Source organism: Lepisosteus oculatus, chromosome 2 (genome assembly GCF_040954835.1).
Source record: "Lepisosteus oculatus isolate fLepOcu1 chromosome 2, fLepOcu1.hap2, whole genome shotgun sequence".
Lineage (NCBI taxonomy): Eukaryota > Metazoa > Chordata > Actinopteri > Semionotiformes > Lepisosteidae > Lepisosteus > Lepisosteus oculatus.
The window spans coordinates 56,506,604-56,533,773 of NC_090697.1; the positions used below are offsets into that span (position 1 = coordinate 56,506,604).

Genomic DNA, 27,170 nt, shown 5'->3' on the forward strand with positions numbered 1-27,170 from the left:
GGTTGGTAGCTAGTAGAATTTTAATCCAATTATCTCATCCAGCCGTTTCCTGTAAGAAGGCAAAGTATCAGCTTCAGCCTCATGGGCAGCTTGTTCCATACTCCTACAAACCTTTGGGTAAAGAGCTGCCTCATGCTCCCAGTTTTAAATGCACTTCCATGTAGATTTTGTTTCCTTTTATTATCACTTCCTGTGAAAGAAAGGAGCACACCGATTCCTTTTAGTGAAAATAGACACTTTTATTTCAGCAGCAGTCAGTGTAGTCTGAAAGACAATTTCGAGCTTCCCTGAATTGTTTGCATTTCCATTTCTGTTCACATATCCATCAATTAGGTGGGAGTGTACAATTCAGGACAGAATTCTGAAGGACGGTCTTCAGAAACCTTAGTGTATCTTAGTTGTAGTGACCTGAAGCTGGATCAGCACAACAGTTTAATTGAACCATCCATGAACAGTAAATCAAAAGCACCCCCTACTGTAGAACAGCATTTTTTAGCAAAATAATTACTGCTGGTTTCAGAAGATTCGATGGTTCATATATCAACATATGTATTGCTGGAATTTTAAATTCTTATGGACATCATGTACCCTGGCACAAAGGAAGGCTCAAGTCACAATTCTTAACAAATTACAGCTGCAACAGAACTGTTACACTAATCTATCTATGAACAGAATCTGATCAACACTTGACACTACAAACACGAGAATCTTGACAGTTCCAGCAATAAAGGAGAGTAGGGGAAGGAGACATGAGGGATTTATTGCAGTAATATAGTTCTATAATTTCACTGTTTTTAGTCTGTCTTTACACCAGTTCTACAATATATACTGTAGTACCAAAATAACACTTTTATTTTAGTTTTGGTTAAGTGATTTTATTTATATTTTTATATCTCACAAAACTTATATTGGAGTACTTTTAAAAACAATTACTCATCATCAGTTATTCATCAGCTTTTACCTTGATAGTACTTTTTAGGTTTTTTCGAACGTTAACATCGTTACAAATCTTTAGCCATTCATAGGGTGGGTATAGAAACTACCTTACTCAGGGACAACGTGAACATGAACTCATCACAGAGAAGCAACTGTGAGGATTAGTGATAAATATTTCTGCCAGTAGATGGTGCTGTTTCACTCGTCATGAGAAATCATGCTTAAAGTTTTACTAGTAGAGCTTGACGTGTTTACATTTTCTGCCCAATTCAACATACACCATTTCCACAAAACATTATTAAGTTTGGACCACACAATATTAATTAGTATTTACTTTTCCTATGATTTCTAGTCATTTTACAAATGTGATATGTATATATGTAGTGCACAGTACAGTATTTATACTATAGTAGTGTGCAAAATTCTCAGCACACAATTATGTTATAGATTTTTATTAAAATAAATTGTTGACCAAAAGGTTTGTAAAGTATAATAAATATTTAGACTGGAAAATGTTTTTACTTTTAAAATCCAATAAATTGAATAGAAGAAAAGGTAAAGACCATTGGAAAAAAATCACTACACTATCATATTTGCATTTATTTTTTCATTAAGAGATCAATTTTAATTAATTTATAATTGGCTAAATACAAAACATTACATAATGTATTATGTAAGCACTGTTCCTAATACTGTGTGTACACATAAATGATGTGTATATTGTATCTGCAGTTTGTTTATACCACCAAGCAATACTTCCTCAGTATTTCTGTAAAATGTCTGGCGCAGTTTCAATGGGACTGCATGTTTGTTAGCGCAGCTTGTTGAAAACGATGATTTTCAATATATCTATATCTTCAGTGACCAAGAGGTTCACAGCAGAGAATTCCCTAAGAACTGACTTCATGACCATTGACAAAGTTACTATCAACTTTCCGTTTGCTCAAAATAATATATGCAAGAAAAAATCCTGGTCTGGGACAAACCTTGAGAAAACTAAGCACATAAAAGACATTAACGAAAAAATATCAAAACCATATAATATTAGATAAACAGTGTTTGCATCTGTCACTAAAGTTTTGTTCTGCTATATGTACATTGGGTGTCTCCGTTCCAGACTTTCATTCTAACCACATTCTCAGTTACTTAACCTGAGTCGTTACTGGCATAATTGGTGCAGATTACCATGATTTTCAGCCAGTGACTTACACCTTTAAACCTAATGCGCTGGAGCTTGCCAGAATTTAAGACAAATTCTGATTGCATGACGCTTTTAATCAAAAAGAAAAAGTCACCATCAAGTAGAGGGATGTCAGTTTAACTCCTGCATATTCCTCCTTCCCCATTTTTAAAAATAATTCAAATAATTGTTTCTGAATTGAGACAGACATGTCAGCTCCACTACTAAACCTTATGTACAGTATGAATGGTTTTGCCATTTTACCTTAGCATTTACAATGACAATTTTAGACGGTGCATATCATTACAGATGTGTGCAATTCATCACTTTTGCTGTCTTGCACTAAGCTTATTCTTGCCTCCTGAAACCTTACTTTTAACAACCAATTTAAAAACATGAGAATTTCCCAATTTTTTTTACATAACCTAAGTAACACAATTGAACGGTAAAGATACATTTTTTTATTGGTGAATTTGCTCTTTTGCTGTCTTGACCTGTGAGTCCCCAGACTATCAACAAAACGCACAGGTGGTCAGGCCTCAGAAAGAAAATCTTGACTGCAGCAGAGGTAGAATGTGAAACAAAACAGAGGTCATTTCAAGCACTGGTTCTAATAAATGAAATGTGTTTGGTATACCACCAGCTAAACACTAACAATGTAGGCAATAATATTTCATCTGCTGTAAGTACAAAATATCCAGGTGTTGTATTTTAGTGGTCATAGCTAGACTCATAGAATAGCGTTTGGAAAAAATGCTGCAGATTGTAATAAAATCCCTAAATTGAGCACAGAAAACTAACATGACAAAGCTCAGACTGGACTTACATTGTTTCACAAACAGCATCAGCATTATTGCAGCAAAGCTGTTAAACAATAGTCTGGATGCTGATTGTCCTGGCCTCCAGATTTTTAGTAATCTTAAATACTGTAGTAACTATAATTTGTGTAAAATGAAGCTGCACCATGTGATTTGGTTACAGCTTTCACATACTGTATAGACCTACCAACATGTGTAATACTTTGAGCATAGGTTCTACATTAGTGTCCAGGTGACCAGGTGTAATGTCTCTACACTGGAATTTAAAAGATCCATATTCACTTCACTTGTATTTTTAGACATAAGAATTCTAGATTCTAGAATTCAAGCGCTCCTATCTTGAGAGTTATACATTGCTAATGAGTCATGTCAGTGAAATTGCACAAGCCACTATATTCAGAACTATATTCTAGGACACAATACTTTGCACAAGTGACAATCAATACACTAATATACTTGGATACTATGTTAATATTTTAATTATTGAAGCTTATATCAATTTGGACTTTCACACTCCTAACAAATGTAATTTCTTTATTTATATAAGAACAAATGTTTACCCTGAGTACAAAGACAGTTAGGGTTTAAGTTTTCAGTGGTTAAATGTAAATAACAACAGATTTAAGAGGAAAAAATTAAGAACTCTAATTGTTTACTGTATATTTAAAAAAATATGTAATTTGCTAGACATGATTGTTTAAATAATATTTTCAGGCAATTATGGTCAAAGGGACTACACACCAAATGGCCAAATGACAAAGGTAAAGGATTGCTCAGGATTTTAAATCATTAGTACATCTTTGTAAGTAACTAATAATATTTTTAGTATTTAGAAGTACTATACCTGAGCAAGAATGGACAGTTCTAAGAAAAAGTATGAAGTAATGAAGTAACACTGTCTGAACGTGTCTGAATGATGGGTTTGTGCAGATATACGTTTTTTTTAAGTTGATTATTATACTGAACCTTACAAGCCACATGAAGGAGCAAAACTTGGAAATTTGTAAAAAAATAATAATTTATTAATTGTGGCACCCAATCCGAGCTATTGCTTGAGTGGCTAGCTTGTCATGCGACTGTGTGATATTTTCAATCAAATGAAATTCTCAAAAGAAGCACTAAAGCTTTACATTAAGGTCAGCAAATATTGCACATCTGTGAAAAGAAGGACGACAGACATGAAACTTCCTGGAAAAGAAATATCTTTGACAACAGAGGCGCTAGTGGCATAAGATTTGTCCCAGCCAATACAGATAATGATACTGATAAATGGTGATGCCACTTGAAAGAAAAAGGCAACAGCAGCCAGATTGCAGGGATTTATGTCCTATGAGTACCACTTGAATGGCTTTGTTCTTAAGCCTTACTTTGAAAGCCTCTTTGCCACATCCAAGTAAGCTAGCTCTATTTCTTTGTCTGCCGCACAGGTGTTTGTGAACTCATCACGGTCATAAGCGTTCTTCAGGTACCGCCACACTCCTGTCATTTCCGTTGGAATTTCGTAGTTCCGGTATTTTTTCGCAACGATCTGTGAAAGAAAAGGCACATGAGCCGGGAAGCTGGAAGCAGGCATTACTTCATTAAGTACTGTACATCAATTGAGTGAAACACCTACACAGAACAGATCATTTTGAGAGTAAGAGAAGAGCATGTTTAAAAGGGTTAGTTAAGAAACTTTCATTTTCAAGACCTCACTGATTTCTTTATTAGCTTTAGTGTTTGACACACAGATAAAAGATCTTGGTCACCTTTGTGTGACGTGGTGAATTAATGTACTGTTTTTGTGAGACTAAACTGTACAGAGTAGAGCCTTACATTTAAGATGAACAACTAGAAAATCAAGAAGAATGTCAAGCCATTCTTCTTAGAGAAAGTTAGAGAAAGTTTGTCCCTTTCTCTAAGAATGTTCTTCAAAAGCAAGACATCCTTAGTGTTGCTATTGCCTTATTATGTGTGGTTGAGATCTGAAAACTGTCCATAAGCGGCTCAGAAGCTCAATCAGTGAAACTGCTTGTTCAGAATGCACCTTGAGCACTGGCATGTAGATATTGCATGTTCAAGTTGGCTGGGGCCAGAGTTGCCAAGGAGGTGTGGCAAGATGTAGGGAATTAGAAGGCTTCATTTTTCCTTATTCCCGTAGTACCAAGTGATAGAATGTAAACTCTGTCTAACTTCACTGGCGCAACTGTGCAAACAATTGATTTGGAAGCACCAGAACTCAAAACCTGCAAACAACTGATTTGGAAGCGCCAAACCTTCAATATATGGAGTTTTGGCAGGAGGTTGCAGTCAGCGAGTGTCAAATCGTCTCCGTCCAGAAACTTGCGATTTGAAGTCTTCTCGTCCTCTGTGCTGTTGGCATCAATCTCGTCGGGGAGAGGGCTGTTCAGATAATTGTCCAGCTTCTTCAGAGCCTTGTTCAGACCCTTTTCCAGACCTACATGGAAGATGTCCACACACCATCCCACTAGCGCTGTTGTCAATTCCCTTGTCAAGCATTCTATTTATGTATTCATTAGTAGAAACACTTACAAACTCTTCTAAAATGATCTGATACTTTTCTGGAAATTTCTGCATTTAAGTAACAATATGAAAGTAAAAGATGCACAAAGCCTTGTTTCATGTTTTGATTTTGTTAGAAATCTCTAGCAATTAAATTAATTGAAAACTTTTCTGTTAACAAACATTGCATATTTCATGTTTATAAAGGTGTGAGTCAGATTTACAATTAATTTAGATTAAGAAGGTGAGCCCACAAACATTCAGTTGAAAAACATTTGTACAATTCTTTTTAACAAATGATCCCCCTCCTGTAATTAAGTCTGTGAACACTAGAGGGCAGCAAAGTAAAGATAATGTGGTCGTTTTTAATTAGCCGAACACCCCCACAATTCCTTAAGTAAAGGACTGTTTCCTGATTCCAGTCAAATCAGTCTACTGGAGACCACTAGATGAGACCTTAGGATAAATAATCTACTAGTAACCAAATGAACAAGACAGGTTTACTTACAAATGAATTCTATATTGAGAGTTTCACTTTCACTAAACAAAATATGATTCTGTAGATTTCATAATTCTGAATGTGACTGAAAAGAATCTTTTAACATTTCTGTTTTTTTAATAAGTTTTTTATGGAATAAGGCATACCAGATTTACTACATAAAAAAATAAAGTGGACAGCACAGCAGGGCAGTAGTATTGCTGCCTTGCAGTGCTGGGGCCCTGGGCCCAAATCCGGGAGGGAGCTCATATGTTTTACCGGTCTTTACCCAGTGCTTTCCTCTGAGTGCTTGGATTTTCTCCCACACTGGTAGGTTCATTGGCTTCTGAGAAACCTTCCTCTGGTGTGAGTGTGTGGTTAGAAAATAGATGGATGGATGACCCTAAAGTTCTATTTAAGAACCTTGGTATATACAAACTTATATATCACAACTTATATATCACAGCACATTGATTTACATAGTATATAGTCAGAAAATATTCTTCGGAGCTGATGATAACACAGAAACCCACCTTCATTGGCCTCTGGCTTTGTGTTCTTGATGTATGCTGAGAATTTGGCAAAAATATCATTCCCAGCTGTGTTTGACTCCCTCTGTCTAGCAGCCAGTTTGGGATATCTGCAGAACAAAGCCACAGACATGGGCACAATGCACATTGTTGTACGTTACCACTAAACTTTTATACATGTAGTAATGTAAGGCACACAGTGCTGGATGTTAAGAGTAACAGTAGCATCCTTTCTTTATTTACCTCTTAATTACATCACTTCCTTTGTAGATTAAGATTACTTTATTGGCCATACAATTTCTTGTATTAGGAATTTATCTTTTTGCATACCCCAACTTGGTCTCCATTAGACACACAGACAGACAGAGAAGCTTGGGGTCAGAGCACAGGATCAGCCATTTATACAGTGCCCCTGGAGCAGTTGGGTTTAAGGGCCGTGCTCAGGGTCCCAAAAGAGTAGGATCCCTCTGCCGACCATGGGATATGAACCGGCAACCTTTCAGCCACAGGTGCAGGTCCTTAGCCACAGAGCCACCACACCACCCCCTTCCTTTCTAGTAAGTCCAATAGCAGTGTAGCCTCATTAAGATAACAATGCTGTGCTATGGTATAACCAGGAAATGTATAAACAATACAAATACATAGACATAGAGAACATAAGAGTTCTCACAGTTTAATTTATGATGTTGGTTCTGTTTTTAATACATTTTTGCTGCCAATCTGGAATAGCTATTTACTAATCTTCTTAGCTCACTGATATGATCTCACACCAGTATGGAGAAGAGGGAGGGGGTTAGAGGCTTCATTAGTAGTGTTCTAATAAGACCACTGGTGAAGGTTACTCTTCTCACTATGTCAGTAGTAAGCCACCATGGCTCTCCTTATCCACACCATTGTATGAGCCAGGGCTCTAATTACTGAATTATTTATTCTTAATTACTTAAGTGACCCTGCAGCTGAAATTTACATCTTTATCTCTGGTCTGGCTATAACAAATTGCAAATGAATGCATCAGAAATGTGGAGGTTGGCCACTCCTACACAAAATAATAAATTCCAAATGTTAAATTAAATCCAGGGCTTCTGACCTCTTACTACATTAGGCCTATGATTGACTTAAGTAGTAAAAATAAACATGAAAGAAGAATAATAAAAAAACATGCCGGAACAGTGTTCTTCAGCACCATGGTCAGGGACCACTGAATTAAACCTGATCACTTCAAAACTGACCTGCTGTTCTACAAGACAATGCAAGCTTAAATTCGCATATGTCTCAAGCAGTACATTTTATGAAGACTGCCAAGTTTATGCATGCATATATCTCAAACAAGCAAATGTAAAAAAAATGATGTTCTAGTGCCAAGGCTCAAAGTGCTGTAGGGAGCTTTTTAACATACTTTGGTGGAGCTAAGACCTCCTCCAGGAACTCTTCTATTTTGTTCACATCAGTCTTAACTTCACCATTGAAGGTCAGAAAAGGGGGGTGTGTTCCTGGAGCCAGATTATGCAGGTCTGCAGGTTTCCTGTGAAGAGAGACAGGCACAGTACAAGGAAATTTTTTAACCTGACCATGTTAAAAATTAGTTAATGTGTCACCGTGTACAATGAAGGTAGTGACAGTTTATCCTGATAGTACTGTAAAAGGGTCAGAGAATAGAAATGTTGTACCAGCTGGACAAAATTAGACCAACACATACATAAAAAATGTATGAAAATCAGTGTCAGTGGAAATGTGTGTATAAAATCTTTGTGAAATTACTTTTTGTCATTTGTTTTGTTTTTCTAGATGATAACACCTATTCATGAAAATACCAGCTATGATAGAAGAATTACACAGTTCAAGCAAGGTGACAGTAAGACCAGTTTTACTCAGTAAATGAAAATGGTCTTGGATTCACAAGAAGAACACACGTTTTAGGAAAAGAATGAGAAAGTCAAATGAGCGTCTACACCCAGGAATAAAATACTATATTACTATGAGTAACTGAACACATGCATGAACTAATTGTCTATAGTTTTGTGAAACACTATATTAGCATAATTAAGCTCCAATAGCACTGAACATGCTTTTATTAAAGAAAACTAAACCAAAACTGTGGGTAAATTTCTTAACAACACAGTCAAGCAGTAGCAATAGCTACTATGTAAGTTTTAATGAAAAACATGTATTTTACTTACAGATGGGGATATATTACAACTATTTAAACTAGAGGTTTTAAGGCTTCAACTACAGTTATCGCTGTTGTTAATATTTATCATGGTGGTAATTATAAAAGTATATTTCATAGTGAATGCCTCAAAAGTGAAAACAAACTCTTTAAACAACATTAATAAACTTTTACTGTACTTCATTGCCCAAGCTAATAAGTTCGTAATTTAACATCTCACATACAGTATTTTGATAAAAGCACATTTTATGCCATAATCTCACTAAAAGCATTGCATTGAAAACTAGCCTCTGATTAAGCAATTAAAAAATACTGGATTTGATAAAGCATAACACTCTAACAACACTGTCTTGTAAATATAATGGATGATCCTTTTATTTCACCATTGATAAAGTCTTCATTCAGAACTAAGATGACATTAACATGGCAGTACAGTTAACCTGATTGGAACGCAGGCCTGAACTGGACACACAGGCAAAGCAGTGATTTACCTTTTCAGGTCAACTGTGGTGACATTAAAGACAACTCCTTTGAGCCAAAGGATCATGAAGAGTCGCTGAGAGAATGGACAGTTTCCAATACTCTCCCCATCACTTCCAGCCTGGGGAGCACAGACAACAGGTGAATCAACACAGTGACTCAATAACTTTCCTCTGATTTGCCACACACAAAGATACAGGGGAACATAGCATCAAAGAATATAGACAATGATGCACCATTGAACACAACAGCAATACCTAGAATAAAACAAAAATCTAGAAATAAATTAAATTAATTTAATTTAGTAAAACAGCGTTTAAAACCAAAAATGTTTTATTTTTACATTGCAGTTCACCTTGCTAGTACTAAGGCTTTTTTTAGCTTTACCAGAAGGTTTGCGTACCAGGGAGATTCTTCCTGCAAGAAAATAAAAGCAGGATTCATGTATAATCACAGCAAAAAAAAAAATGTTTTCAAAATTCTAAGAGCATCAGAGCAAGAATAAAGGTTTACTCTTAATGCAGGGTCAGAAAACCATCCTTTTGCATTACTGAGAAATGTGAAATGGACAATTTTAGTCTAATAAACTGTTTTAAAAGAAATTGAAAAAAACATTTATAATTTTTTTTAAATTAGTGTTTGAGGATTTAATCTGAGCATGTTTGAGGATTTTGTAGTTTGCATATGACAAGCTTCTCATCACTGTAACGCTTATCTCACATCCTCATTCAGCAACTGTTAAATACAGCCTTGAGACAACCGAAACATAAGCAAGACTTCAACTTAGAGCCATTCAACCTACTGTATAGTGCTTGTTCCATTGCTAGAAGCTTATTCGTTTGAGGAATGTATCCAGCCAAGGAAGAAAACCAGTGAATCTGCTTCAATACCACTGCTGGACAGCTTTATTTTTAAACGACATCTTGGGTTTCAACAAAACTCTTCACCAACTCTTCAGCGGCTCTTTACCATCTCAGTTTCTGATGTTATAAGACATTATTTGCTTACTATATGTTGATTTCAATGCAAAAAATAAGGTAATTGAAGTTCTTATTAACAAAACGATTAAAAAAACAACACATTTAATAGTAGCATAATGATTTTGGTAAGGCTACATTACCATTGAATGGATTTCTTTTTAAACTACCTTCATGTTTTTATACTAACACTTATCTAAAACAAATGTCTCATGATAGTGTTATTTTTTCAATTAGTACAGTATGAAAGCTATGAAAAGTGCATATAAGTACAAGGGAAAGAATCACAGCCAAATTTCCATCTCTGTAGTGGGTATCAGGTTATCAAATAATAACGTGAGACAGGTCTTGAAAGCTAACACTGTAACTGGATACTTGGGACAACCTGAATTATACATGAAAATTCCATTACCTGGTTCATTAGGCCTTAGAACAGCGAGTTTTGTGAGCCAGCCCCCAGAGTGACCAGGCTCACAAAACTGTTTGATCTTCCTAAGAAATCACTGGAAAAGCCAAATGAGTCTTCCAATGCTGGGCTAAAAAAAGTGTCTATTACACTGATGCCTTTGAGCTGACAGCCAATTGTAAGGATAATGTATGACAGGTATTAACTACCCTTCAACATTTTGGGCCTCTTAAAATTTCAGATTTTCACATTTCAGACGAATTTCAGACTGCCGATTCTTAGACATCAGGCTATGAAATTAAGAAGGACATAGTTGGATATATATTTCGTTGTCATTTCGGTGCTACATAAAATTGAGTCCTCCGAGCTGGTACAGTATGAAAGCTAATCTGGTAGCTTGGTTACAATGCCAGGATCATTGTAACCATTTCATAACAATTCTGAAAAAGCAATACAGTATATAATATATTTATTCCTATACACAAATTTGCAAATTAGAATTAATGTAATATTTCTAATGAATACAGGGTCGCGAAGGAGCTGGAGCCCATCCTGACAAGCAAAGAGCATAAGGCAGTATGCACCCTGGATGGGACGCCAGTCCATCACAGGGCACACACAGACACAAACACACACTCAAACCAGAACCAGCCAATTAACCTACTACTGTGTGAGGATCAGAGCACCCGGAGGAACACAGGGAGAACATACAAACTCCGCACAGATAGCACCCCAGGTCTGAAGTTGAACCCAGGGCCCCAGTGCTTCAAGATAGCAATGCTACCAACTGCACTACTGCTGCCCATGCAGAATTCCACCAATCTAAAATATGACAATATATACAGTACATATAAAATATACTGTATTTTAAACAACCATGTATGGTTGAAACTATAATTCTTTAAAAGCAGAAAAAATACACAAAGTAAAACTGTTTTAGAGCCTGAGAGTCCCAGAGACTGGGTTTGGTGCATAAGAAAATATTGGGTAAAAAAAATATCTATCCAATCTTCCAATATATACATTGTACCAAATAAAACAAATTGTGAGGAAAAAAACAGGAAAGGTTTCAATTATGGTTTTCTAATTATTGCACTCATTAGATGTATACAGAAAAGAAAACATGCTGAAAATCAGATTTTAAAATCCTTATAAAAGAAACAATGGTAAAATTTCATATTTGACGAACACATTGAGATATAAGCATAAATATTAATTAACAGGAAAGCAGAATGATTTCCTAAGAGAAATAGCAAATGTGTTCCTTAAGAATCTGCCCATTATGAATATTATTGTTTTTAATATAATCCGTATAAGACAGGCACCATCATTCAATAGTTTTCAATTTTATATAAAATGGATAACTGATGTACTTTTTTGGAAAATACTATAGATTGCCATTTACAACTTGTGATAAGTTATGAGAAAAATGAAAACAGAATGTGTTTATTTTGCTGATTTGCTGGTCTTTATTTGTTGATTTTGATAACTGCAACTCGTTAAACTAATGTTGTACAATCTTTGAAATACAGAGGATATGCAAAAAAAAAATTCAATCTGAAACCCATCCTATTTGGTTGTCCGTCAAATAAATGAGAGATATCTGATGTAATCCTGACCACAAGCATGTATGTAAAGAAGTGTTTCCAAGCTTCCGTCCTAAATGAACTCCTCTGACCTGAGTCTGTCACTACCTTCCAGCATTGTATAAATTTATATCATTTATATCATTTACCCACATACTGTAGTTCTTTTAAGCTGTCTGTGTCAACGTTCCTTTTAGGCTATGAACAGCAGGCTACGACTTATGAACAGCAGAAAGAACACAATTATTATTATTATTAGCTATATGAGGATGGCACAGTGGTGCAGGGGACAGCCTTGTTGCCTTAAAATGCTGGGGTCTTGAGTTTAATTCCAGGGAACTACCTGTGTAGAGTTTGTATGTTCTTCACATCGGTTTCTCTCATAGTCCAAAGACATACTAGTAGGTTAATTGGATTCTCAGAGAATTGACTCTGTTGTGATTGTGTGCATGTTTGTGTTTGTGTGTGCTCTGCAATGGACTGGCATCCTGTCCATGTTGTATCCCACTTTGTGCCTATTGCTCGTCAGAATAGGCTCCAGCTCCCCCTGTTACTCTGGATAAGCCCGGGTGTTAGTGTTAACGGATTAGTAAATATGTTGTTCACCAGCTGGATAACTGGTTCCTTATTTAATAGGTACACCCAGTTCATTATAGTTGCTTAATTGACTTGTTGAAATTTCGAGCTGAAAATCAGAGAGTATGATCAAATGTCTCAAATCTCGTAATTACATATATCCTGAGTTTTTTTAAATGTTACAGCCATTGTTTACGTAACTAAATGTATATGAAATATCGAAAACAAAAGGGCTCAATTTAACTGATTTTGACAAATGTCTCATCATGATGACACATGTTCAGTGCTTATAAAATGTCTAAACATCCTCCAAAGTAACAACATTTTGTAGCCTAACAACTTGAAATTTAGATACATTAAATCAAAATTTGTTTTGTTTTTATTTACACTTCTGTGTATAAAATGTATTTCAGTAGTTCTTTGAGTGTGAAATTCAAATTCACATACATACTGTACGTGCTGCAAACTGAAGTTGGCACACTGATCTGCTAGCTAGCATCATAAATACCCCAATTACAAAAGTTCACTACCAGACACTAAAAGAGAAGACAATATGATTTACCCCCAACGACATTCAATCTGTTTTTGTTTCAAACCTTCTATTTATCCAATGAATGGAAGCAAAAGAACAGTGGTAACTCAATACAGCTCTGGGATAAATTGTCAGTCAAGATCTGGAAAATAACAGGCAATAATAGCTGTCATGTGCCACTGGCTCTGTATTGGCTGCCATTCGACTGAAACGTGTGTTGGTCTCATAGATGAAACCAGAAGAAACACAATCAATGTGTTGCTGTTAAGAGAAGGACAGGTCCTCATCCATTCAGTCTCCTGTCCACATCTGCATGACTCAATCAAAACAAGTATTGCTATGCTGAAGATAAAGACTACTGTATTGGTTAGCTGTTTTAATCTGAGTGTTACTGAAAAATCAGGATATGAGCCTCTTAGCATTGGTACAAAGGACTGTATACCTATATGCATATAAAACGGCTGCAAAATATTGTGAAATACTGTACTGCACATAATATGTAATGAAATGCTTGCTTACAATTCAGACACATTAAAAATGCAAAAAATGTTTACAGGATACAATGTCATTTTTTAGCAAACTAATAATTAATGTAATTAATCATGATCGGATTACAATCTGACCAGATAAAACAGCATAACTATTCTTTCTCTGTGTTTCTTCTGCCCTCCTCCTCGTTTTCTTAACCTTCGATGACACTGTCTTATCAATGATAAAAAAGCAACCCTTTTTATTATTGACAAGGTGAACATACAGTAAAACTGGATGATAGATGTTGGCTCTCACTTATTTTAATATCAGAGATCTGTCAGAAAGATGCAGACTACAGGGTTTAATCTGAGATTATAATCTGAGTTACATTTAATAATCTACAAAACTGCAGAGCCACGAAATGAGCACTCTATGGCAATGTTGTAATGTATGTGCCTTGCAGCTGATACTGTACATACTGTAGATGTGATGTTCCGATCCTTAGGAGACCAGAATTTAACTATTTTTTTACAGAATTTCTTCAACTGACAGTTATGTACTGCACTGTAAAATTTTAAAACTTTAAAAATGTGAGGAATTGAACACCTTTTTAAGAAAAATGTGTATTTAAATGACTCCGGGCTGTGCAAATACCCTACACAGCTGATCTGTATTTAATTTTGTATGCTAAAAATTGCATGTTCAGCTAATTAGTGTTTCAGTGTGGGAGTGTTAGACATTGACCCCAGTTAACAAAGCAAAAACACAACACAAATCATCAGACAGTCAAGAAGCATGTTTGCATCCTTCATAAAATACTGGCCCAAATGTCATCAAAACATTGACCTCCTAGGACTAAAGTACACTTGGGGCATTAGATTAGCACTTTCACTCTGTTTTCTGTTTTTCTAGTAAGAAAAAAAATGTATAAATCCCAATAGCCATCTCAGCCATGTTTGCAGTATCCCCATTAACCTTTAAATCTTTCAATCATTAGGTTTCAGCTAAAGACCAAAGGACCATTGCAAATTAGATGACTTTATGAATTTCTGCCAATTATTAATTAACATGCCAATCCTTCACAGTCATGTTATAATGAACTTTTACTTTTCACTGGAATAGAGAAGGTACACTAAAAGCTGTACACATAATATGTGATACAATACGTACAGCATTACTGTTGTTATTGACAAACCTTAGTGATTTTACCCTTTCTCTCTAAAATTCTAGAACGTGCTGTCACACTTCAGTTACATAACCACCTCATGACAAACAACCTTTTCGAACCCCTCCAATCTGGCTTCCGTCAACTTCACAGCACAGAAACCGCCCTAGTCAAAGTCACCAACGATCTCCTAATAGCTTCTGATTCTGGTTCTCTTTCCATACTCATCCTTCTTGATCTCAGTGCTGCCTTTGACACTGTTGACCATAACATCTTGCTTTCTCGTCTCGAGACTGTGTTTGGAGTCTCTGACACTGCCCTCAAATGGTTTAAGTCTTACCTCACTGATCGCTGTCACTTTGTCTCTCTCAATGGGTACAGGTCTGAAATTGGTCTTGTCAAGTCTGGTGTCCCTCAGGGCTCAATACTGGGCCCCTTGCTGTTCAGCATTTACATGTTCCCACTTGGTCAGCTTTTAAGATCACATGGCCTCAGCTTTCATTTTTACGCTGACGATACTCAAATATACATCCATACCAAACCCGACACTGATGTGGCTGTCTCTATTCTATCTAATTGCATCTCTGACATAAAAATTTGGATGACTCAAAACTTCCTTCATCTTAACTGTGACAAGACTGAAGTCATGCTTATCTCTCGAATTGACTACTGCAATGCTCTGCTCCCTGGGGTATCTAAATCTACTCTGAACAAGCTGCAGTATGTCCAAAATTCAGCAGCCAGAATCCTGACCAGATCTAGTGCAAGTGTTCACATTACTCCTATCCTGGAGTCCTTGCACTGGCTTCCGGTCAAATTCCGCGTAGACTTTAAAATCCTCATGCTCACCTACAAGGCTTTACATGGCTTGGCACCTCAATACCTGTCTGAACTTTTATCGCCCTACTCCCCACCTCGCAACCTCCGCTCTTCAAATTCTGCCCTCCTTACTGTCCCCCAAGCCCGTCTACATTGTATGGGCGACAGGGCCTTCTCCTGCTATGCCCCCAAGCTCTGGAACTCCTTGCCCAAGGATATTAGAGAGTCACCTTCTCTAAACTCCTTCAAATCCAGACTCAAAACCCTCCTTTTCAGAAAAGCCTTTACTTAACTGGTTCCATTCTTCACCCCTCTGCTCTTCTTAATACCATCTTCCACGGTCTCCTCTATTGTTATTGTTGTATTGTTGTAATTATAATTGTGTCCTGTCTTGTGAAATTTTCTTATTTATTGTTGTAGTCTTCTTATTTATTGTTATTGTCATCCTGTAAAGCGCTTTGAGAAGCCACCTTTAAAGGCGCTATATAAAATAAAGTTTATTATTATTATTATTATTATTATTATTATTTTACGTACACCTCAGAATCTTTGATTAGACAGAAGAACAAGAACTGAGGGCAAACTCCATTTTATATCCAACCATTTTCAATAACCGTTTAGTTTAATACAGGTGAGCCCAACAGACCATCGATATGCAGTGGAGCTCATTTGTGTTACTCTTAATTTTACAGTAAATAATATTATTACAGTAACTTTGACTCTTAAGTTACATGTGTCTTTTACTCCAAAGATTTTTACCTTGTCCATAAATTGTAATTGTTATACAGGTATTGTACAGTTACTGTGTTTTTGTGTTATTGTACAGGTATTGTGTTATTGTACAGGTATTGTACAGTTACTGTGTTTTACCTAATCAAAGACAATAATTTGCAATTTTCCTAAAGGAATGTAACACTTTGAATTCTTCAAATCCTGGCCATATCAGCAACATAAAATCTTATGGTTTATGGTTTATTATTGTGAGTATTTTTAATTGTGAAAATCTGTTACTGCAACATTAACTACTGTAACTACTTCCCCGATCTCAGGATGGCAGCGCCACCTCGACCCTTTCTGGGGAGGTTCACAAGTGCGAGCCAGAGGGGACCCCCGGCCACATTATTCTCCGTAGCTCTTACTTACTTAACTCTCGTTCCCTCTGTCTCCTGAGGGTTTATCACAGTTGCTAGCCACCTCCTCAAAAGTGACTCTCATCGGGTCAGGGAATGTCTTTCACTTCCTTCTCGAGCAGCTTTCTCGTCATTCTCAACCCCTCGAGCAGCGCCTCCCAAAAGTGATTTCTCCAGTCAGGGGTTCTTTCTCTTCCCCCTTGAGGGATTCGTTCCCAGTCATGAGGCAGCGCCTCCCATGCGACTCTCAGCGAGTCAAGGGACTATCTCCTCCTTTCTATCCCCTGAGGGCCTAGCCTAGTCATGAGGCAGCACCTCTCAAAGCGACTCTCAGGGAGTCTGGGGAGTCTTCCTCCTCCTTCCCTACCCCTGAGGGCCTAGCTCCCAGTCACGAGGCAGCACCTCTCTACCGACTCTCTGTGAGTTAGGGGTGGTCATGTTTTCACATCCCAGAGGCTGCCGAGTCAGCCAACCCAATCGGCCACTTGGGTTCCCCGTGGGATTTGGGTGCTACTTTTCGCTACTTTGTTAACCCCTGCTTCTCCCCTTGAACCAGGTTCCATGTCCATGTTCATTGTGAATTTGTCATTCACACTAGCAATTCCCTCGCAATAAAACTCCTTTCACAGCTCATCAAAGATGAACTTCAGGAAATCATTGTCCTAGAACCATGCACTATGCAGTTCAGACTTCATTAGTCAGAGTGAAGGATGATTGGGATTAATTCTCTCCTTGCTGAAACCATATATCATCACTGGTTGCCAGACAAAAGACAGATACCACTCCATCAGCACTGGGGAAATCAAGCATCTATTTTCTAGAATCCGCTCTCCCAGAATATTTTGGCATATTGTTTGCACCTCTGATGCAAAATGTTGACATTCCAAGATACTGATAGATAATAATGTTAATGCTTCCAATAGAAATGACAAACTAATTTTTAAAAACCCTGACATTTAAGAAAGACATTATCCTGTTTTCTACAGCAGTGATTGATTCAGGCCTTGTTGTTCCAAACAACAACTACATAGACAAGAATTTGCATGGCATTTGTTATGCACATATGGTGGAAACGTTAAGTATAAAAGTGCAGTATTGAATAATTGTCATGAACTACACAGTAGTGAAAGTTTAATATTTAACTATAATACTCAAAAAACAGATTCACTTTCACAATGTCAACCTATCCAAAAGGCTTACACCAATGTTATACAGAAAATCCAACAGAGGAAAGAGAATCGATCCATTTTTTAGTGTGTGTTTCTGAACATTCTGTGATAGCACCCTACAAAATGCTGACTCTTGTTGTTTTCCTGATTTCTATTCTTCTCAGAATCAGCAAATGTCATGGACAATAAGTCCACAGATTATGCCAGTTAAAGGTGTAAATTCTGCACATTATAGTTAACATTAGCCAAGGTATCCTATATGAAGGATTTCAAAGAGATTTACGCAGCTGTTTCTTTTCTAAGTCTTCAACACCTTAAGGACAAGTCTGTCCCTGATACTGGTAAAGGGATATGGCCTTCATGTCAGTCTGTGTAATTAATTCAGGATTCCCTTTCACTGAAACTAACTTTCTACTGTGACTCTGAGCTGTTTTTAGGTCTGCTGCTATCTATACTTTCCATTATTTCATTTGACACAAGTCCTGCATGTTGGCAATTTATAAATGAAGAGTTTTGGCCAAGCATAATTAAGCTCAGAGTTGCTTTTGAAAGTTATTATTTAGCAAAGTTAATTATGTTTTTATTGCTCTTCTTAATGTATGTTAGAGTGCCTTATTGAATAAGAGTAAAGCTCTTTAAATCACTAATCTAGAAACAAACTTTAAAAACAACCTAAACAAAACCCCAATATCATTTATCTGGCTTAGGCAAGGAAAATGTGTCCCTCTGAATTTTTATAATTTATAATTCTAATAGATTGCTTTAAAGGTAAAAGGGTCCAAATTCATGACAATTAAAGCATTAACTCATTAACTCTAAGCAGATATAATAGGCTTTCCAGACAATGTATTTAGTCAGTGTTTTAGTTGGTTGTTTCCTGTTTTATTTGACTTACATGATATGGTAATTCTCCTTAGAGATTTTTCACTTCCAGTACTGTATCTGAAGAATACAGTAGTTCAAGGAAGTAGCTGCATCAGCATGCGTAGGCTGCAAAACGAACAGGTAATGGGTGACACACCTGAAGAAGGCTCCACAGTCAAAACGTTGTGCTTCATTTCTTTTCTTTTTAGCATGTAATAAACCCGTTACCTGTTCCTTTAAAGAATACAGTTCATTTTTATTTAATCTGACACACAAGCTTATTACCAGTACCATACTGAACTACAGAGGCAGTGCTTGAACAAAGCTGTTAGGTTATACAGTATGTTATACACCAAATTACCATTCTTGCACAACTCAATTACAAAAATCAGACTACAGGTTCTCTAGGTTACAGTTGTAAATGTCATTGTATAATGAAAAACTATATTTCACTGAAATGTTTCATAGAACATAGGACTCCATTACATAGGTCTCAGGGACAAAACACTGCATGAAAGCACTAAAAGACACCCTGTCATCACAATCTGCTGTTTTCTTCTAAATGTTTTATCTATGGATGTATAAGCTCTGGAAACACTATGCTATAAAACTAATACAGCTTTAAGAACATGTCAGTTATCTGGTTAAAGACCACAGTTTTAGAGTGCACGATACTGTTTACTATGGTTTACTATGGTATTATGTATTACTAAGTAATTTTGTAGGAAACATCTCAATGATAAATCTAAATTCCTGCATAAATGTTTTGAGGGTAAAGGAAGGAAAACATTATTAGATAATGTTATATCCTAGTGTACTCTCAAAGGGAAACAGTGACTAACAGAAGGATTGTTCCTTCTTGTTCAGTTGCTTGTTCAGATCAAGTGCCATATTGCTGCTCTTGACCATAACACCAAAAGGCCAGAGATGTATTTTAGGACTAAAGGTGATGACGTTTACCATTCCCAAAAAATGTCATCAAACTAATTTGGGATGTGTAATTTTGATTTGCGAGGGAAACCTGTGCACAGATTTTCCATGACAAAATACCACTAGCTTTCCTTTTTGGTGTATGCTTCGCTGTCAGTGCGTTATTGGAGGATATTTGTTTCCAGTTATCCATTCACCCATTCACAACTTTTACTATCATCCATCCATCTGCTTATCTCTTTACCCAGTTCAGGGTAATGGGGGAGCCAGGGCCTAACCCAGCAAGCAATGGTTGCAAAGTGGGATACACACAGATTGTACCACCAGTACATTGCAAGGTACACATAGATACATATACATATAGATACAAACACACACACTCACACTAGGGCCAATTTCTCCCAGTAGGAAATTGACCTACCAGTACAGTACGTCCTTGCACTGTGGGAGGAAACCAGAGCACCCAGAGGAAACCCATGCAAAAACTGAAAGAACATGAAAATCCACACATATAACACACTATTAATTAAACCCAGGTCCCCAGCACTGCATCTATGCCACCCCTACAAATTGCCACCACTACAAATTTATACAAAAACATATAATTACATTACAATACCTGCATTTTGTATTTTGGAGAAAATAGTTTTTTTTTTTAAATGCTGGAACACAGTGCTATTTGTGCAATTTGAAAAGAAGGACTGTTCTGAATCAAGGACTACATTGTAGTCAGTAACAACACCCTTCTTTGCATGTTTTTTCAACTTCCTTACATCAAAGAAATCAGTTAACCTTTGTAAATTCTATTTCTAGTCACTCACAACCAGAAGATGCAAATTACACCTCAGATCCTCTACCCAACACAAAAAGATCATTTAATACTAATAAGAGCTTGATAAAGTTTTCCCAGCATAAAGACAAAGGTTGGAGCAGAGTGGTGGCACTGTGGCTAAGGATCTGCCCCTTTGGCTAGAAGGTTGCTGGTTCGTATTCTATGGCCAGCAGAGAAATCCTACTCCTTTGGTCCCCTGAGTAAGGCCCTTAACCCCAACTGCTCCAGGGACACCATATAAATTGCTGACCCTGCACTCTGACCCCAATTTTCTCTCTCCCTGACTGTGTGTTGTATGAGAGCAAGCCGGGGTATGCAAAAAGACAAAATTCCTAATGCAAGAAATTGTATATGGCTACTAAAGTGATCTTATCTTATCTCATTTCTGTCTGTTCTATTTTGGAAAGCAAGACACTATGGGAACCCATAGTGCAGGCCCTTTCTTCGGTGAGAAATGTCCCATTAAAGTGTCAGGAATTGACTACCCACAAATGTGACAACATCCTGGTCAATCCTGACTCTTTCTTCCCTGCCACATTGATACTGGTGGTGTTCCTGAACATCCCCGTACCATATACTGTATTTCAGTACCAACTCTCATCCCATTTCATGGACTTTGTACACTCCACCATTCTAATCCAGTTGAGCCAACAATGATAAACTGCAGAGCGTTCACTTCTGTCAGCATAGTGCAAAATGCCAAAAGCATTACAGTTCAAAACTTTTTGAAAAGTTTTAAATAAAATTTAAAAGTAATGGAAATGTTTCTCTTTCCCATTAAAAATAAACCCCATTTTGACTGTCTTAAATCACCAGTTTTTGATCTTTGTGTTACAAAGATTCCAACCCCTTCTTCTCTTAAATGCATATTAATAATATCATAGAAATTTCCTGCAAGGACATGTCACTGAGTTAATGTAGGAAACAATGAATAATGTAACCAACAGCCAAAGGAGAGGAGGACTTTGGCTTTATCTGAGAGTCTAAAGTCTTCGGTTGTGAGCACACCTCTCAGATCCTGCTAGAGGTACTTTAGTCAGCTCCTTAGAGAGATGCAGGCAAGTGTCATACAACAGCCATTTATTTTTCTGAAATAAGCATATCACAGTGTTTGTTTCTGTGAAGAAAGGGTAACCACTGTTTTAAAAATAGTGTGAAGGTGTGTCAATAAAATTTTAATCCCCTCAGACTGCTATCACAGTTTATATAAGAAGAAGACTGTCATAATGCAAATAAACAGTAAAGCATAGCTTGTATGTCCTTATGGTTACCTTTTAAAGTGCTGGCAATTTCAAATTTACTTTTGCTTCTAAAGCAAACTACGAATAATGAAAAGGTGAAGAAGCCCACCCAGTCTTAATGGGTATTAAGAGACACACATACCTTAAAGCCTTCTTAAGCCTTAAAGAATAGGCAGTGTAAAACATCAACACTAGCTGCTGGTGAACATGCTTCAGTAATTCTAGCACATATATTGGGTTACAAAGGCGAATTGAAAAAAAAGTCAGCAAATTAACTTCTTGCGATAGCATATTTATATTATATTATTTCCACCCATTAAATTGCTTAAAAAGCTTTAAACGCAGTGCTTGCAATTTACCTTTCTGAGTTACAGTAGTCAGTGGTGTAACTCTGTAACTGTAACTCTGATGGCACTCTAGTAAACACTATCTGTCTTACCTTGACAAACAGCTCAATATCAGGGTCCTTCTCTTCTCCATTGGAAGATGTGGAATCTGTCATTGTTGTAACTCTTTTGAAAAAAAAGGTATCCCTTAAGCGTTGTCAGTAAATCAACACAGAAGATTTAGCATTCACATTCTCTTAATGTTGGCCACCTGCTATTGTGGATGGCACCTGTGTGCTTTCTCTCAGGTTTTCCAGTGCGATTCAGTGTATCTTGATCTATTTTACATAGAAAAAGGTGATCAAAAACAAATCCTGGCATAAAAGTTCAGCAAAGTGCAACAAGTGTCTGTGTAGTGTTGTTTTGTTTTTACCTTGTGCACAGCTGTCAGCACTAACAACCCTTGCTGTCAGAATGAAGCCAAAAATAGCTGGGAGGGAAGCTACTGTAGGTGGAGAGCAGGCTGAAACAGAGGGAGGAGCCATTCCCCTCAAGCATCAGGCTAGAAAACTTCTTCACTTTCCAGTCTCACAGTAGCCATTCAATCTAATGTAAGTCACTGACAATGGTGGGCAAAAGGTAGGTTCCCTCCTTTGTCATAGCAATTGGACATACAGTACAATAAATGGGATGATTTGCATGTCAAATTGAATCGGATGCTTATTTACATAGCCTACGATTTTTCAAAGAGTATGCAAAGTTCTGTTCACAAGTCTGCGTTCATGAATAAGTAGTTTCCCCTCAGCTCACCATGTGACAGTGAAGCTTCACATAAAAAAAAACAACAGAAAACAGATGCTGAGGGTTTTGCATGGTAAAGGTTCTCTGGAATTTTTTTTTGTAGTTTTATAGGATAGCATTTATTTCACAAGACTCTACTAGGGTTTATCGTGATAGACACTGAGTAAAGTGTTGTAAACAACAATTAAACTGTTGTGAACTACATTTTTATATTTCTAAGCATTGCAAAGCAAAGTAAATGCACAATGTACAATTCTGCATAGTAAAATCAGCATTGTTTAGAATTACTATGGTAAACAAAGCCATACTTTTACTGTATAGTAAAGCCATTCCTTTACTGTATGTTAGTAACATAAACATTACTATCCTATACTAGCCTATTGTTTTATATGTGTGAGACATACTGTACATATTGTTTTTTTAAATAAGCTTCTAACTCTGTGCTACATGTGAATAACACTGGTTCACTAACTTAATACTGTAAAGACCCTATTTAATGTCAGATCAATAACCACTGCTCTGATCTTACATAATGACAGGTGAAGTAATTTTTAATGGAAGATAAAAGACAGCGTTGTTCTACTGAAGCTGTAAAAGGGTCTTTTGATCAAAGTTAACAGGGGAATATAATTTTAGAAAACAGAAAATGAAAGGCACTGCCAGTAAGGGATATGGAAGGTCTTGAATAATATGGGTCATTAATGATCAAATAGATGTTTTTTTAAGTCTTCAAAAAAAATCCAGTCTTCCTAGCCCAGGACCTAAAAATAACTGTACTTTGTTACAAGCTCTTATGAATTTACACCATAATTACTGTAACAGACAACTGTTACTGAAAAGCATACATTTAGTTGATCACTGCTACACATTTGGCTATGACCAAGTCCAAAAACAGCAGCTGCATTTGAAGTGCTTTAATTTGAAAACAGTAAATCAATAAACACCCAAGCAAATAAGGCTTTGATCACAGAAACATTTAAGGGTTCTGTCAGACTAATGGTGTAGAACTCCACATTTCAACCAAACACTTCAGCCTTCTAGTGTTTTTGTGGTGTAAGTCCAGTAAAACATTCTCTATCATCTCCATCGGTACTTCATGTTCAAGTCAAACCAGTCAAAAACAATATGCTACACTCAAGTATATAAGTTCTAACACTTAATTTTTGTGCAGGATACAGTTATATCACTTGTAAACTAAGCAAGAATAAAATATGGCCATCCGTGCAATTATAATATGTAAGAAGTGTGCAAGAGAAATAAAAAAAAATCATCAATATAAACAGCTCCTTAAATAAAGACAGATAGAGCACCAGTGAGCTAGGAGGGGGTTAGGACATTCCAGCCAGTCCAGTCTAAATTTAGATCCTCCAGAATTCTCTGCCCTGCACTGACACTGACACTGACATCATTTACAAGAACAGGAGGGCTCATCCTGTCACCGAATGGCAGTAAAACTCAATTTGGACCTGTTAACTGTGTCCTGATCTCTGATTCTGGCTTAACTCCAAAAACTGGTAAAAACCTGCACAGACGTTAAATAGAAAAAGGTAAATATAGATCACCATAAACAAAAGCATGATTCCTGGTAGTTTATCTTGTACCCTATATTGCCTAAGTCAAAATTCCTAAAAAGTATCCACTGACCTGTGGCCACAATAACACCTTTAATGCCTTAAGCATTTAATTTTCAAAGCACCCAAAGCAAAACAGCAGTTAACAATTTCACAAATGTAAAACCAGCTGCATTGTAAAACAAGCACTAATTCACAGAAGTACTGTCACAGTAATATAAAAACAACTGTCTAACCTAATTGTACTGTCAAATGATCCTGAACTACAAGGCTACATCCTTGAACTAACCTCATAATCAGATGAATTAATGTGCACCTATAACTTTGATCCAATATCATAAAAAAGAACATAGTTAAATATTGTCCCCTTAGCTTACTGTCTGAATACTTAAATAATAGAAGTCCTGCTCTTTCTACACATGAGTTGTTGAAAAGGCATCTTATTGCATTCAAAAGATGAATGTGAGAATAATAAATTATACATTTCTTAATGTATTTTGTAATTTAGAGCACATTGCTCTAAAACATCATGTGAAGGAATGAGAAATATTCATTATTAATGAGCATCCACAAACAGTTCTGGAAAATTCTGGCATTCACTCTGTGAATAATTGATGACACAAAATTGGCATTTGTTTTATCACAGCTGTTTGATTTTATGAGCTCCCTGGTTATTAAAGCTTTACTTCTACAGAAATAACTTAATAGTGTATTTCCAACTATAATTACCAGTTTAATATTAAAAAAAACAGAAGCAATTTGAGTGGATATTTCAGCCTTTATTCAGTTATTAATGAAACATTTTCATGAGAGATTACAAATATAACTTCATAATGACACTGAGTTGCTTTAAAGAGGTGGTTCCCAATCCTGGGCCCAATGACCCAAACACCTGTTGATTTTTGTTCCAGTCAACCTGCCAGTTGCAGAATCAAACCCTTCATTGTGATGATTAGATGAGATTAATTTGATCTGTTTGTTTCTACTGTAGCTCTTGTTGGATTCTTCAACCATTGTATTTTGTAAGTGAAAACAAATTCCAAACTTGTGACTAGAAACAAAATGCAGTAATTCCAATGAAGCGGCTTCTTAGATCAAGCAAGACTTCAATTATCTAATTAAGGTGTGCTGGAATGAAAACCATTAGGACCACTGATTTAAAGAATACTTTTTTTTAATTTTCAATTATTATTCCATTAGGTAAATAAAAAGTTACTTTGTCAATGCTGCTGTTTCATGTCAAAATCTGCCCATTTAGATTTCATGAAACCATGTTTCATTATAAAACAGGACATGTCACAGAAGACAAAAGTTGCAAAGCTATAACCAAACACTTTCTCCAGGAAAAGCAATCAATAGCATACACAGCACTGTACAGTACTTCCTTTGTAAACATGAACAACTGAAACGATAATGTCTGTTAATGACATTCCTTCTTTACTAAATCAGCACTTTCTCACACAGTGTTTGCCACTCGATGAACATTGTTTTAACCCTGCTCTACACAGCCATTGTCCGTTTTAAAGTGTGCCTGCCACACTTTCATTTTAATCAAAATATCATTTTGAAATTATTTATTTTTCTATTTACTTCATGTGTTTTTGCCTAAATATTGTCTCGCTGGGTAAGGATGCCTGTTGAGCAACTTATGATGTATTTACTTTGTTCAAATTATAAGATTACTCAATTCAAGAAATATCACTTAACCAACCATTGACATATTACAATCTTTGTCAGTGTTGTTCCTTTTCTCTCAAAACAATAAGAAAGTTCAAATTACTCATATCTTGGAGATAAATATGTATTATATTTAATTATTACAGTTACTAAAAACACATGTTTTTCATTCCCTATGTTTTCAGCAACAGTGTCAATGCTTTTGAGTGATCACATCTGAAAAAAAGTTTAATAGATGTTTTATTTGGCACCAGAGGACACATCAGGCTTCCAGAACATTCTGTTTATCAAATGCACTGAGTTGCTGAACTATCAAGACTCCACACTGGCCCCCAGCCCTGTGCCATTCCAGAAGCCTCATGGTTGCTCAGGACTTATATACAATCTCTATTTTTAGCTCCGCCAGCACTTGTGTTGCACCCAATCAGAAGCTGGGATACAGAGACTTTGCCCCTGTACACCTAGCCAGCTCCCCTTAATTGCAGCTATCTCTCAGAGGGACATAGACCTTAGTTCAGTTTCAATCTATAACAATTATATTGAGTCCACCTTCATGGGAAAATAATACAAGGTCAAAAAACTTGATTACTCCCAAGATTGCCATCACTTTCGTATGAATGCACAATGGTATCTAAGAAGAAACCGGTGCTGTGAGACAAATAGTTGACGTACCAGAATCGAGAGTCTAAAATCCATACTTGTATTTGCACAAACTATTGTGTATTTCAAAGATTAACAGGAACTTCAAATAAAAAAAAACTCCACACCCTAAAGCATGTTTACCAGGCTATATTTCTAAATAAGTTGTGCAGTCTTTGCATTTTTTTCTGGGGTTTATGCATGTATTTAATCTTGGTTTGCCATGGAGTTTCACAGATGTGTATCATGGTTACAGTACCTGGTGTATATTTCCAGTACTGTGATTTTGCTGTGCCTTACTCTTCTTTTTCACAAAGTATAACACAGGAAACTTTTCAGAGGTTCAATGTTCTAATGATGCTCACTC

At 36.5% G+C, this 27,170-nt stretch overlaps 1 protein-coding gene across 2 annotated transcripts in view; it reads right to left on the reverse strand.

Annotated features, from left to right (window-relative positions):
• Nucleotides 1-218: 218 nt before the first annotated feature.
• Nucleotides 219-27,170, reverse strand: part of clic5a (chloride intracellular channel 5a) — a 45,390-nt gene continuing 18,438 nt past the window's right edge. Inside the window, exons 1-6 of one of the 2 annotated variants that reach the window (XM_015345993.2) lie at nt 22,229-22,597; nt 9,103-9,212; nt 7,841-7,966; nt 6,448-6,554; nt 5,190-5,371; nt 219-4,462 (exon numbers count right to left, since the gene is read on the reverse strand). In XM_015345993.2, the coding sequence (XP_015201479.1) occupies nt 4,298-4,462; nt 5,190-5,371; nt 6,448-6,554; nt 7,841-7,966; nt 9,103-9,212; nt 22,229-22,291 (753 nt within the window). In that variant the 5' untranslated portion in view covers nt 22,292-22,597 and the 3' untranslated portion in view covers nt 219-4,297. Of the gene's footprint in view, nt 4,463-5,189; nt 5,372-6,447; nt 6,555-7,840; nt 7,967-9,102; nt 9,213-22,228; nt 22,598-27,170 lie in introns of those variants that run through there. The other variant, XM_006625745.3, reaches the window with a different exon arrangement.